Source organism: Nelumbo lutea, chromosome 1 (assembly GCF_056320005.1).
Source record: "Nelumbo lutea isolate HS-2025 chromosome 1, American lotus-T2T, whole genome shotgun sequence".
Taxonomy (NCBI): domain Eukaryota; kingdom Viridiplantae; phylum Streptophyta; class Magnoliopsida; order Proteales; family Nelumbonaceae; genus Nelumbo; species Nelumbo lutea.
In genome coordinates, this window is record NC_142684.1 from 131956324 (window position 1) to 131968470 (window position 12147).

The 12147-nt window shown below is 38.0% G+C and overlaps 1 protein-coding gene across 1 annotated transcript; it reads left to right on the forward strand.

Annotated features, from left to right (window-relative positions):
- The first annotated feature begins 7151 nt into the window (after window positions 1–7151).
- On the forward strand, window positions 7152–10036 carry LOC148877625 (WUSCHEL-related homeobox 9-like). Its single transcript, XM_088965460.1, has 4 exons — window positions 7152–7618; window positions 8014–8748; window positions 9127–9350; window positions 9700–10036. The coding sequence occupies exons 1-4, from the start codon at window positions 7495–7497 to the stop codon at window positions 9703–9705; spliced, it is 1089 nt and encodes a 362-aa protein (XP_088821586.1). The 5' UTR covers window positions 7152–7494; the 3' UTR covers window positions 9706–10036.
- Window positions 10037–12147: the final 2111 nt, after the last annotated feature.

Below are 12147 nucleotides of genomic sequence, written 5' to 3' on the forward strand. Positions count from 1 at the left end.
AGGATTAGCTCATACAACAAAAACCGACACAGTTATTCTATAAAAAAAAAAAAACCGACACAGTTGTATTACGTATCGGCAGATGCAAAGAGACCATGGAGGTGGACAAATTAAGAGGCGGAGTTGAGATGATGAATTGAGTGATTGATGAGATTGCATGCACGAGAGTAGAATAGGGTGTGAACATTGTATGTCGGAATTGCACCGACATCACGTTGCCCGTCCATAAATTTCCCTTAGCATGGGGAGTTACGTTTGTAGACTCACGAGTCACGACGCGACGGACAGAGAGAGAGATCTTTTGCTTTGATCACCCCAACCAAAATGAATCTGAACGGCCTTTTCCTGCCAATTAAACAAATTACACCAGACAGACACCCATGCTTCTTTCTGACTCAGCTTTTAAATTTTATATTTGTTTTAGCTTTCTTTGTTATTAATTTCTTATTTATCGGCAATTAATCTGCAGCAGAGATAAGGATGCCATTGTTGCACCATATATGTTCACTACTGTCATTGGGGAGATCCCAGGACCCAGCTTATTATCATTTCTGTGCCAATGGTCAATGGAAATACACTAATATATATATATATATATATATGTATGGTGGGATACAGCAAATAGAGGTTTGAATACGTGGCAAATTATGAGGGTCATTCAGTACTTTATGGATGGGTTTGATTGGTCACACCATCAAATTTGAATCCAATTTATGTAAGTTTGTTTTTTTTATAATTGAACTAAGTTCAAACCTAATGAAACTCAACTCTTAAAATTCATGAATCTAATTGGACTTATATTATATATAATATTTTCAATTTTTATAAATATATATAATTTTTAATTTTTATATTTACAATTTCTTTTATTTTTTATATAAAACTTGGATCATCATCAAGCTCAAACATACAAGTTTTTGAACTTAATTGAATTTAAGCTCATATTTATAGCTCGAATCAAATTCAAACCTCATATATAACTGAACTCAAATAACTAGATATTCAGTTCAACTAAACTGGAATCCACCACACTAAGTCATTACTTACAATTTACGCAATACACAAACAAATTTTGATAAAAAATTAAAAACAATTTCTGAAATAACCTAAAAATAAATATATCGTTGAGGAAAAAATACGATATAATACGCCCTTTTTATTCAACAAAAAATGAAACCATGAGTGAAGCTTCTCAAGATGAAATCAACATCAATAGACCCCACAAGTGAAGCTTCTCAAGATGGAGTCAACATCAATAGGCCCTTTTTATTCAATCAAAAATGATCTTATCTAGATCTTTGTCTTTCCTTCTTTCTGAAGCATGTGTAAGTGCGAATTTTATCACCATCGGCTTGCAATATTAGGTGTTCTTATACCCTTTACTTTGGGTATAAAAAACTCATTTTATTTCAAAGAAAAAAACAATTAGATAAAAAGGAAGTTAATTCTTTTCATCTTTTTCTCGGAGGATGCTACAATGAATGTCCTAATCATATACCATCTTAAGCAGCCACGTGTCTAACAAATGAAAAAAATAACAGCATCATCAGATGGGCCCCATACTATACAAAAGATAGCACAATCAAATGGTTTTATTAATATTTATTTGAATATAAAGTTAGCTAGGCTTAATCTGATGGTGGATAAATTACTAGTAGAATTGAAAAATATAAATTAGATAGATCTGATCTTTTTTATTTTTTCAGACAAACGGATCTTTTAGGTGAAACCCATTTAATGGTGGAGACCTCATTCCAGTTATGATGAGGCACCTTCATTGCAGAGTGGTGCTTTTCTTTTCTTCCTTACTGCTATTTTTAGGCATTTTATTTATTACCCCTCAAGGCCAATTAAAGTTTGATTTAAACAATCACATCAGATAGGGCAGAAACTGAGTCTGATTATGGTTAAGATGGGGTTGTTTGGTAAGATTTGATGCATCATTAATTCAATATGATTTGAGATTTTAGGTTTGGAATTGATGAAGGGTAATTTGACCCAATCTATTAGTATGCGGACATGTGTTACAACTTTATGATTGGATGACAACTCAACATTTTCAGCCATCTCAGTAGGCCAGGTCAGCTCGAGCATCTCAAGAACCTTGGCCAAGGCCAAGGTCCAAGTAGCTCGTGGTGCCCCAATCTGTCAAGGTGCTATGTAGCTCACTTCTAGAAGCTAGCCATCTATTTCCGACCTTTTCGGGATCACACCGCATGTCTACGAGCCTTATCCTCATCCTATCTGGATTGGATGGACTCGATAAGTCTTATTGGCTCACACGAAGTTCGGCCCTCTCCGGGTGTGAAGTAGATTCTAAGTAGCACAAGTCAGGAATCTCGGATGTTTTCCTTGAGGCCTACGACAGTTCGCCTATATAAGGACATCACCACTAACCTTATAAGGCATGCACGGTTTAGCCTTCTAGCTCTCTTACTCACAAAGTTTTCAAGCTCACAACTACACTCTTTGCTAACTTAAGCATCGGAATACCCACACCGAGTAAAGCACCCCAGGTTCTCTAATCGTGTTCTCTTGCAATTTGACCGTCCACATAAGCAGACCGACATCAGAGCTACCATCCAGCTAAGAGCGACCAGATCGTGCACCACCAGTTCCTATAGTCTCTTTTGAATTAAAAAAAAAAAAAGGAAAATCTACAATCTCTATGCAACTTGATTCTAAGATTAGGTAATAGATTTCGTGGAATGACAAAAAATCATGTAATTAGGGTTTAACGGTGATGGGTAAAACCGACCTCGAGGTAATTGGACACGTGGCAATATTGGAGAGGTGTAGTTTGACCCACGAACCAAACTTCAACGGCCTAGTGCAACCTTGGGTCCACCTTAGGAGGTTATAGTTCACCTCGCCCAGTTATGTGTAACTTGTTCACCAAGGAGACGCGAGCTATCCTGAACTATCATTGAGACCTAGCCAACTAATAGTTCGAAAGTCAACCGAGCTACCGATTGGAAGAGGTAACTTTGCCAAGATGAGATATCTAGAGGGCAACCTCCAAACTTCACCATGTGTCCAGGAGGCGACCATTTGGCAATCCCATGCAGCATAGTCACCAACAAGTATGCCAGCCCCGTCATTCAGTGAGCCTCGAGCCCACTCCATGCATCAGCAATGTGCCGAGCAAGTCAACTGAGCATGTTACACCCAAGCCCCAGGTGACTTGACCATGCGCCAAGTGGCCCTGACCGAACTCTAGGTGTCTTGACCGATCTCCAGGTGTTCAAGCCAAGCTCCAAGTGTCTCACAAGACCGGCAGGTGTCCTCCGCCTATCCAACACGTATGCTCCCGACATGCATCCAAAATCTATATAAAGGAAAAATTAGCATTCAATTCATACTTTATGCCTCATTAAATTTTCACCTACCTTACTTTGGATAGCTTGGCCATTGACTTGATCGTCGGAGTTCTAAGCCTGGAATATCACCTCAGGACATTTGACTTCATCTCTCTTCTTGCAGGCGAATTCCAAGCTACTCCAAGGACGCCACCAGTTTTGATCCACATCAAGCGGAATTTGCAACTCTGCAACTTTGATCTGCTCATCTGTTCATCGAAATTCAGGCAATGCTTGGGAGGATTAAGCTTTGGTCAGCTAAAAGATGTTTTAGGACCTGTTTGGGAGGATTAAGCTTTGGTCAGCTAAAAGATGTTTCAGGACCTGTTTGGGAAGGCTGGAGCTTTGATTCAACTGCTCTCCTTGAGCTGCTTTGGAGATGCCACTAAGGACCCATTTGGAAGGGCTTCAACGTTGATTGAGCCAGTTTTGAGAAGCTACTAAAAACAGGATTTCACTGTAAAGTTGACTTTTCAGCACATGGAAGTCTATTTTTGGCTTTCTAGGTTTTTCATCAAATATGGTTTCATGGCTTTCTGTGTGCGGCCTTGCAAAGTGGAAGCTGATGCATAAAAGCCCTTGCAAAAGGGCACTGGGAGGATTTCTGCATTGATTGAGCTACTTCGAGAAGCTACATAAGTTTCATAGGGAAAGTCAACTTTTTGGCTCATGTAAACCTATTTTCGACTTTCCAATTTTTTTATCAAATATTTCTTAATGGCTTTCTGGAGCTACATAAGTTTCATTGAGAAGCTGCTGCATGAAAAGTTGAAAACCCGACCAATGGGCACTAAAAAAATTCAGCCAGAAATAGCTGAAAAATATTAATTTGAACTTCCAAAATTTTCACTAAACATAACTTATGGGCTGGGCTGTCTGGGTGAGGCCTAACTCATAAAGTCAGAATCCACTACATGACAGCCCTTTCCAAAGGGGACTCAACAGAAAGCCATGTAAGTGGCTGAATGATATTCAGTTTGGGCTATTTTTTTTTTTTGGATTTTTTCACCAAACAATACTTGGTAGTTTTTTCGGTGGATCCCACCTCACAAAACCAAAAGAAGCAATGCAAAAGTCCCCCCAAAGGAGAAAACTTTAGCTGTTGCCTGTTGGGGAGCTTATTCTGCATGAGACGTCAACCCTTGGTCGAGAAAATACTGAGAGCAACTACTCTTTTACCCCCACACCCTCCATGGTGTGGGGAGCTTATTCTCCAATTCCCAACCGCCAATTTCTTCGCTATGTTTTGGTTTGAAGGAAAAAAATAGGGAAATGAAGGAAAAGGTAGAAAACCTTTACAAACCTTATATGGATTTTCTATTTTCCCTACTTTTTCCTTCAAATTAAAGCAAACACAGCCTAAGATTTTATTTAGGGCGAGAATCAGTTTAATTAACCGGCAAGTCTGATACTCTGAATAGGTATAGAGAGAGAGAGAGAAAATTTATTTTTTTCTTTGATAAACAATAGAACTATGAATTAACTCGCCTTAATGGCTTCTTATTCACTGTGAAACAATATACAAATCAATGGCAACCAGCCAACCAAGCAAGTTATGTGTTTAATATTTTCCTTATAATTAAGTGTTTAATTTTTATTTCAGTGAATTTGCAAATTAGATCCACATAAAAATATCAATATATAAGTTAAGAAGATTGCCGCCATAAACTTAATGAAACACTGTCACAAATCGAATTAATTAATTATGAATCAATTCTTTCCATTTGGGGCCATCAGCCCCCAATCTACGAACCAGAATGGACCAAATTAAGCTCTGAACTTGAACCAAGACAAACCTGTTTTCCTACTAAAACTTAAACTTGGGTCAGGTTGAAAACTTTTTCAGCCAGACCCACAACATTGAAACAGCAAACCCACATACATCACCAACTGATCAAAAGAAATCCCAAAACAGTTGGGTAACTTGAGTCAGTTGCAATTAAATAGAAGAAGCATGTTTCTGGTAACCAATATCAATATTTTATGTGTTATCCCTGTTTGACAAGATTCTTGATTATGGAAATCCATCAATCGGAAGGCAACGTCACATTACATACTAGTTGAAAGACTGGTGCATAATGTCAAACGTGGAAAAGATCTTGTCTAGAACAAGAACGACCTCCGTTTCCAAAATCAATATTCTTCCTTTTGAATCCACAAAGACCCACTCTAGGGGGGTGTTCTATGATTTTGTTTTTCAAAACTGAAAACAATTGCCACATCAGCAAACATATATTGGTTTTGCTGATATGGCAACTGTTCTTCTTTTGAAATTAAAATAGGGAAATTGTTTAAAATTTTCATGAATTTTCAACTTTTCTCTTAAAATCACCATAAATTTTCAAAAGTTCAAAATGTCTAAAACTCACCATGTCAATAAGTTTTTATTTTCCAAAACTCACATTCCGTTAGTGCACCGTTAATGCTTCTTAACAGAGGTGCCCATGTCAGCATAACTAACAATTTTCATGACCAAATTACCCTTGAATGGTGGGTTAGAGAAAAAATGGTATTTTTCAGTTTTTAATTTTCTTGTTTTTTTTTCATTTTAGTGTTTTGTTATAATTTCCAATGTTTTTTATAATTTCTGTTTTTTTTTTACATTTTTCTATTTTCCTGTATTTTTTTATTTATTTGCAATTTCTGTGTTTTTCTATAATTTTTGGTGTTTTTTCTACAATTTTTATTTTCTGATTTTGTTTTTCAATTTCTATAGTTTCTATAATTTGAAAATAATTTTTTATTTTGTTTGAGACTTCTATAATTTTTTATATTTTTTTTAATTTCTATGTTTTTATGTATTTTATAGTTGAAAATATTTTTTTGAACTTTTCCTTTTTTTCATGTCTAAATATTAAAGTGGTAATATATTAACACCCATTAATTTATTTTGTATATATTTTATATTTTTCTATGAATGTTAAATTGGCAATATATTAACACCCCTCTCTGTTTAATGTCAAGTTAGTGACATGATGTGTTTTAGACATTTTAAAAAGTTGCAGTGAATTTAAGAGAAATATTAAAAAGTCGTAGTGAGTTTTAACAATTTTCCATTAAAATAAAACCGATCATGTTGTCGAACACTCCCTAAAACTCTTGGTAGTTAATTGTTAATTAAGTTTTCATATCACGAATTACGAATTGAATTGAATGAATTGCTTCTTGGGTTTATATAACCATTTAATTTGGTTTTGAGAAGGCCAAAAGAACTTGAATTTGAAAGGTGAAGCCCTCGGGTCAATCCAAAGCCCAACTCCCTTTGCCCAAAATAACCCAAGCCCGCAATTACTGCTCACCACCACTTTCCAATCAAATCCCACTTCATGTTTCATCATGGTTCATGCACTTGACTTTCAACCCCCCCCCCCCCCATTTATTCCTGCAACAACTCTTCCATTAGAATAATCCCACACTTACAGCTCACCCTCTTCACCCTCCATTAATACTCTGCAATTAAGCAGGCCAAAGGAAGAGAACCCTTTCCTTAAAAAATCAGATAAACTATGAAAAAGAAGATAACTCACCCTTTTAAAGCTACCAACCTCTTCTACATTGCGCAGGGCCTCTCATGAAGGATTTCTGGGTTTCATCTGATCGATGAGATTTCTAATTAAGCACCAGCAAGTGAGCTTTTCCGTGGTTTCCATTCTTGGCCTCTGAGAAAATTGGCTTGTACTTTGAGTAATGGGCAGAAGCATTTGAATTTTAATGCAAAAGTGTAAGGAAAGGATGGGAGTGTACTCAGTTCTCTCCATCTTCTTTATGTTTCCTTTTTTTATGCTTATCTCTGTTCTTGCTCCAATTCTAACAGGAGACTTTTGTTGTATCAAAGTGGCTAGAGGTTCCTTTTTTTTTCTACTCTAGAGACTTTTAATTAAAAAAAAGGTTTTCTCCTTTTGTTTTTCCCTTGAAGGATGGGAAAGGGCTATTTTATTAATTGAGAAGATATGATATGAACACAGGGTTAGGTGGAGAGAGGCTATAAGAAGAGGTGTTATCAGTGGCCTGAGGTTTCAGTACCAGAAACAAAAGCCAAGACAAGGATTTTGCTGTTATTTATCGGCCGGTTGGCTACTTAGATTGCTAGCTAGTGTAGTTTAGCCTTCACAGTCACTCAACAATACCCATCAACATGGCTTCATCAAACAGACACTGGCCTAGCATGTTCAAGTCCAAGCCATCTCACCACCAATGGCAACATGACATCAACCCATCTCTCATGTCAAGTCCATGCCAGAAAACCCCATACGCATCAGGTAATCAATCACAACAAATCAACCTTTAAACTTTTCTTTTTCATCTTGTTAATTGTTATCATTCTCTTCTGTCATGGCCGACCCTTCTCAAGTTCAAAAACAGTAGGTATCTGCTCTCCTTACACAGACCCATCTCAGTCCTTGAATCATGAATGGAAATGTCTTATTACTTTGATCTAGTTTCAGTACTCTATCCCTGCAATCTGTGTCTGCTTTCCTATATTTATCTTCGTAGTAGTACTGTATGACAGTAACCCCAGTCTGTTTTTGCCTTTTTATAACATGCTTGCTTCTGGGTGCGTATTCATGATAACCTACAAAATCTTTCACGTACAGAATAACATACAGAGAGAGAAAGAGACTGTAGTTTCTAATGAATGTGTATTCGGTTGCAGTGACGGGGTGCGAAGAGAGAAGCCCGGAGCCGAAGCCGAGATGGAATCCCAAACCGGAGCAGATACGCATACTCGAAACGATATTCAACTCAGGAATGGTGAACCCGCCAAGGGATGAGATAAAGAGGATAAGAGCTCAATTACAGGAATACGGCCAAGTCGGCGATGCAAACGTCTTCTACTGGTTCCAGAACAGGAAATCGAGAAGCAAGCACAAGCAACGTCACCTCCAGTCTGCAAAAGCCCAGACTCTTCAAACTATTCCGATCACCACCGCCCCAGCAACTACCGCTGTGCTCCCATCGTCTTCTTCCTCTTCATCCGAGAAGTCACCTCCAAGAAGAACCGATAAGACTCCTCCAATGGGTGGGACAAATATGATTGAAGCATCGAATTCTCCAACGGCTTCCGTTAACCAGACTTACTTCCACCCTCAAGTGGATTTCCAGCTGGAACCCTTCCTCTTTCCGGTGCAACCACCACCGTCTTTTTCGCAGGAATTTTGCTTCTCCGAGCTATCGAACGTCGTTCAAGCCTCTGACTCTGATCATCAACTGACCTGGCCTTGCTCAGGTGGTCTGCTTCTCAATGATATAATCAATCAAGGAGCTTCAAAGAAGGATGATCAAGTTAAGATGAAACCAACCCAGCAGTTTAACTACAGCACCATCTCTACTGCACCAGTCACCAGCGCCATTGCTTCTACAACTACTGCAACTCTCAATCAGATACAAGGTGTGTATTATGATTTCTGTGTCTTCACTGCACTGGATCCTTATTTTCTCTACATTATGAATAAATAGTTACAAAATAGATCAACATAGGAATAAGAATATATGTTTCGTCCTTGTTTACATGAAATCTTGCAAACATGGGAATTCATGTTATCGGAAGAGAAAGAGCCAAGGACGTGTTTGTCAATTTTAGAAGTAGAACGAGGCTACAAGGGTCTTTTAAATTGAATTACGCTTTTCGAGATAGGACGTGTGCATGGCTAGCTGATTGACCGCTGCATTGGGTTTTGCTTAAGACTCGAAGCCCGTCACCAGACTTTTTTCTCTATATTTTAATATCGTTTCGTTTCGTTTCGTTTTAATGATTCTGCGTTTTCAGGGGTTGACGAATCAGGTGGTATGATTCCGGCTGCTGTGGCGAAATCAACGGTGTTCATAAACGACGTGGCGTTCGAGGTGGCGATGGGACTCCTGAACGTGCGAGAGGCTTTCGGGGAGGATGCCGTCCTCGTCCACTCCTCCGGCCTGCCGGTCATCACCGACGAGTGGGGCGTCACCCTCCAGGCCCTCCAGCACGGTGCCTTCTACTATCTGGTTCGCGCGGTAACCATTCCTCACCTGAACTCCCCAAACAACGGAATTAGTCTTTGAACAAGTGTTGAATGGATTTGAAATCCATGGTGTTTGAGTTCTACAATGATTGAGGGGGGTCCATGTGAACGAACCTGCAACTTCATTTAAAGTACTGTAGCTCGGGAGCATCTCATATTCAGAGACGTTTAAGCTGGAGTTGGCATAGACATGCATGCTCATAACTCTTATCTTTATCTCTGTCACTCTCTCTGATATGTTATTTTATAATTAAATGGTTCATAGAAATTAATGTCCAGATGTGTAGCGTAGCTCTTCTGCTTTAGTTTATTTATTGATTGATTGGTGAACTTTATTTCAGGTTTAAGAGGGTCGGCCAGATGAGGAGATGGGGCATCAATTGATGAGCTGCTTGTTGTTCTTGTTTCTGTTTTTTTTTTTTTGTGTGTGTATTAGGTCTTTTGATATAGGATTATGATTTAAGGACCCTTGATTATGATTGTAATGATAAAACAGTGAACGGAATTAATTGTTAAGGCTGATAATATATATAGTATATACACATGGTGAAGTGATGATACATATCATGTGTGATATCAAGGATTTTACAGGTATCCAACAGTGGGGAAGTGATGATATCATCATCTTTGATGTCTGTCTTGCTTTTCTCTCTGGATAGTTAATTTACTTCTAAATTTATGTCATCTGCAATATCTTGTGGTACAACAACAACTGTAGTTGGTTTTGCCTGTTTTATTTACCTTCTCTCTTTCTCAACTTTCTTATTCCAAACATAGCCTAATGTAATTCAGCAAGGTCTAAGTGACCCATAATGGTAAATATGTTACCAGGGATTCATTTGGGAGAGTGATCTAAGCTTGAACTGAAACGGAGTATGGACATGGCCGGCCGTTTAGAGTTATAAGATGCATATATAATTGTGCATGCAGCTATTTATGTCGAAATATATATATAAAAAATAAAACTAACTGTTATTAGTTCTAGTTAATTAATTTATCAAATTCTTTGTCTTATTTCCTACTTATAAATCTGATTTGGGGTTAATTAATTAAAATCAATTACAAAATAGACATGAAGCCAAAAAAATTACAAAAAGAAAAAAAAAATCTGTAGTTGGAGTTATTTGATGATTGAAGACAGAAGTAGTTCGCATTAGTTATAGTTTTGGGGGTTCCCAATTAACAGGCCAACTTCCAAGTTGAAGAGGGAAAGAAAGAGTTAAATGCTGTCATCACGAACATTGGTTGTCAGTTTGTCACGAATCCCTTAAATCGTAACAAAACAAAAATAAACAGATATCTTGTGCAAATAACAAAGAGTTAAATGCAAAGAAAAAGAGAAAAAAAGAGCTCTCATCTGCAGCAGAATGACGAGTTTTAACTGTACGAATATGGTGAAGGTTGCTCGAAAGTATATATGGGACAATTTATATTTGATACGCAACATCTCGCTTTGTTGCTTGCTAAATCCTTGCAACAAAGAATTGAAGGAGCTAGGTGGGTTTGACTGAGCAAGGTAAGAAGGAAGGAAGGACGGAATTAATTCTTCACCGAATAGTGGCAGTGAGTCCGACTGTCGGAGTCTGATGAAAGAGCTAGGCGTCTGACGTCTTTACTCACTGTAGCTAGACTGTAAACGAGAGAGTAGTGTCTGTTAATTTTTTGTATTTGAAGAAAATTGATGAGCTAAACGTAAACGGAGGTGAAGGTGGATGGTGGGTCCGGTCAGTCAACATGGTTGAGTGATGCAGGGTATTTACGTAAATTACGTGCCCACTGGCATCAACAGTGGGAGTTGAGTGAAAGAAAAGAGATAATTCATCATCCATCTGCAAGAATTTCCTCCCTTTCGTTTGTGAAACGTCACAGTCCGTGATTTTCTATCCTCTTTTTTCCTTGGCCATTGTGAATGAACCATCATCCATCAACCCTCAGAATGAATGCTGATGAATCGTTATCAATCTATCATCACCAAACCAAACCATCCCCCCATCTCTCCCTCTCTCCGACCCACCGTTTAATCCATATCCATACAGCCATATTCTTTTTGTGTAATAGGATTTCTGGGTAACCAAGAATTCTGATCCTCTACAGTTCTACTACTCGTAATATATATTCGGCCAATCACAGTGCACCATTTAGGCTCTGTATGTATAGCTCCCACATGTCAAGCTGACGTGGTTTATCCCATTGGTGCAGTATTGATCTACGAACGCCCTTGGTAGTCATAAAAGCTCTAATACCATCTCAAGAACTGTTCAGCCTAAACAGTTCTCTACAACACTCTCTGAAATGAAGGCCTAAACAAACACAAAGGCCCACTCTCATACCTAAAAGTTCTAGAATTTTAGTAATTATAAAGGGGTGATTTGATGAGCATGAAACAATAAACCACTTGGTCAAATAGGTTCTGATACAATCTTATGGAACCTTCCAACCTAAAAGTTCTTAGCCCAAGGCTATGCTGACTAGCATAGCTGATAGTGTATATTGGGTATCTTGCTAGTGAAGTTAGTTGAGGTATAATTAACGGTCCTGATTTGATCTGTGTTGCAGGCTTTTGCCCCTATTTTGGATCTGGTTCAATTTAATCCAATGAATATTTTGGACCATTTTGGATTGGTCAAATTCAATCTAATCCGTCCCTAATCCATTTGAATTGAGTTTAATTTAGATTGATTCTAACACAAACCTAGCTAATCCTTTGACACATGTAATTTTTAATCAATGGACCGGATATCAGATCAATCCGATCCAATCTAATATAAATCCATTATGGATGGATCAGG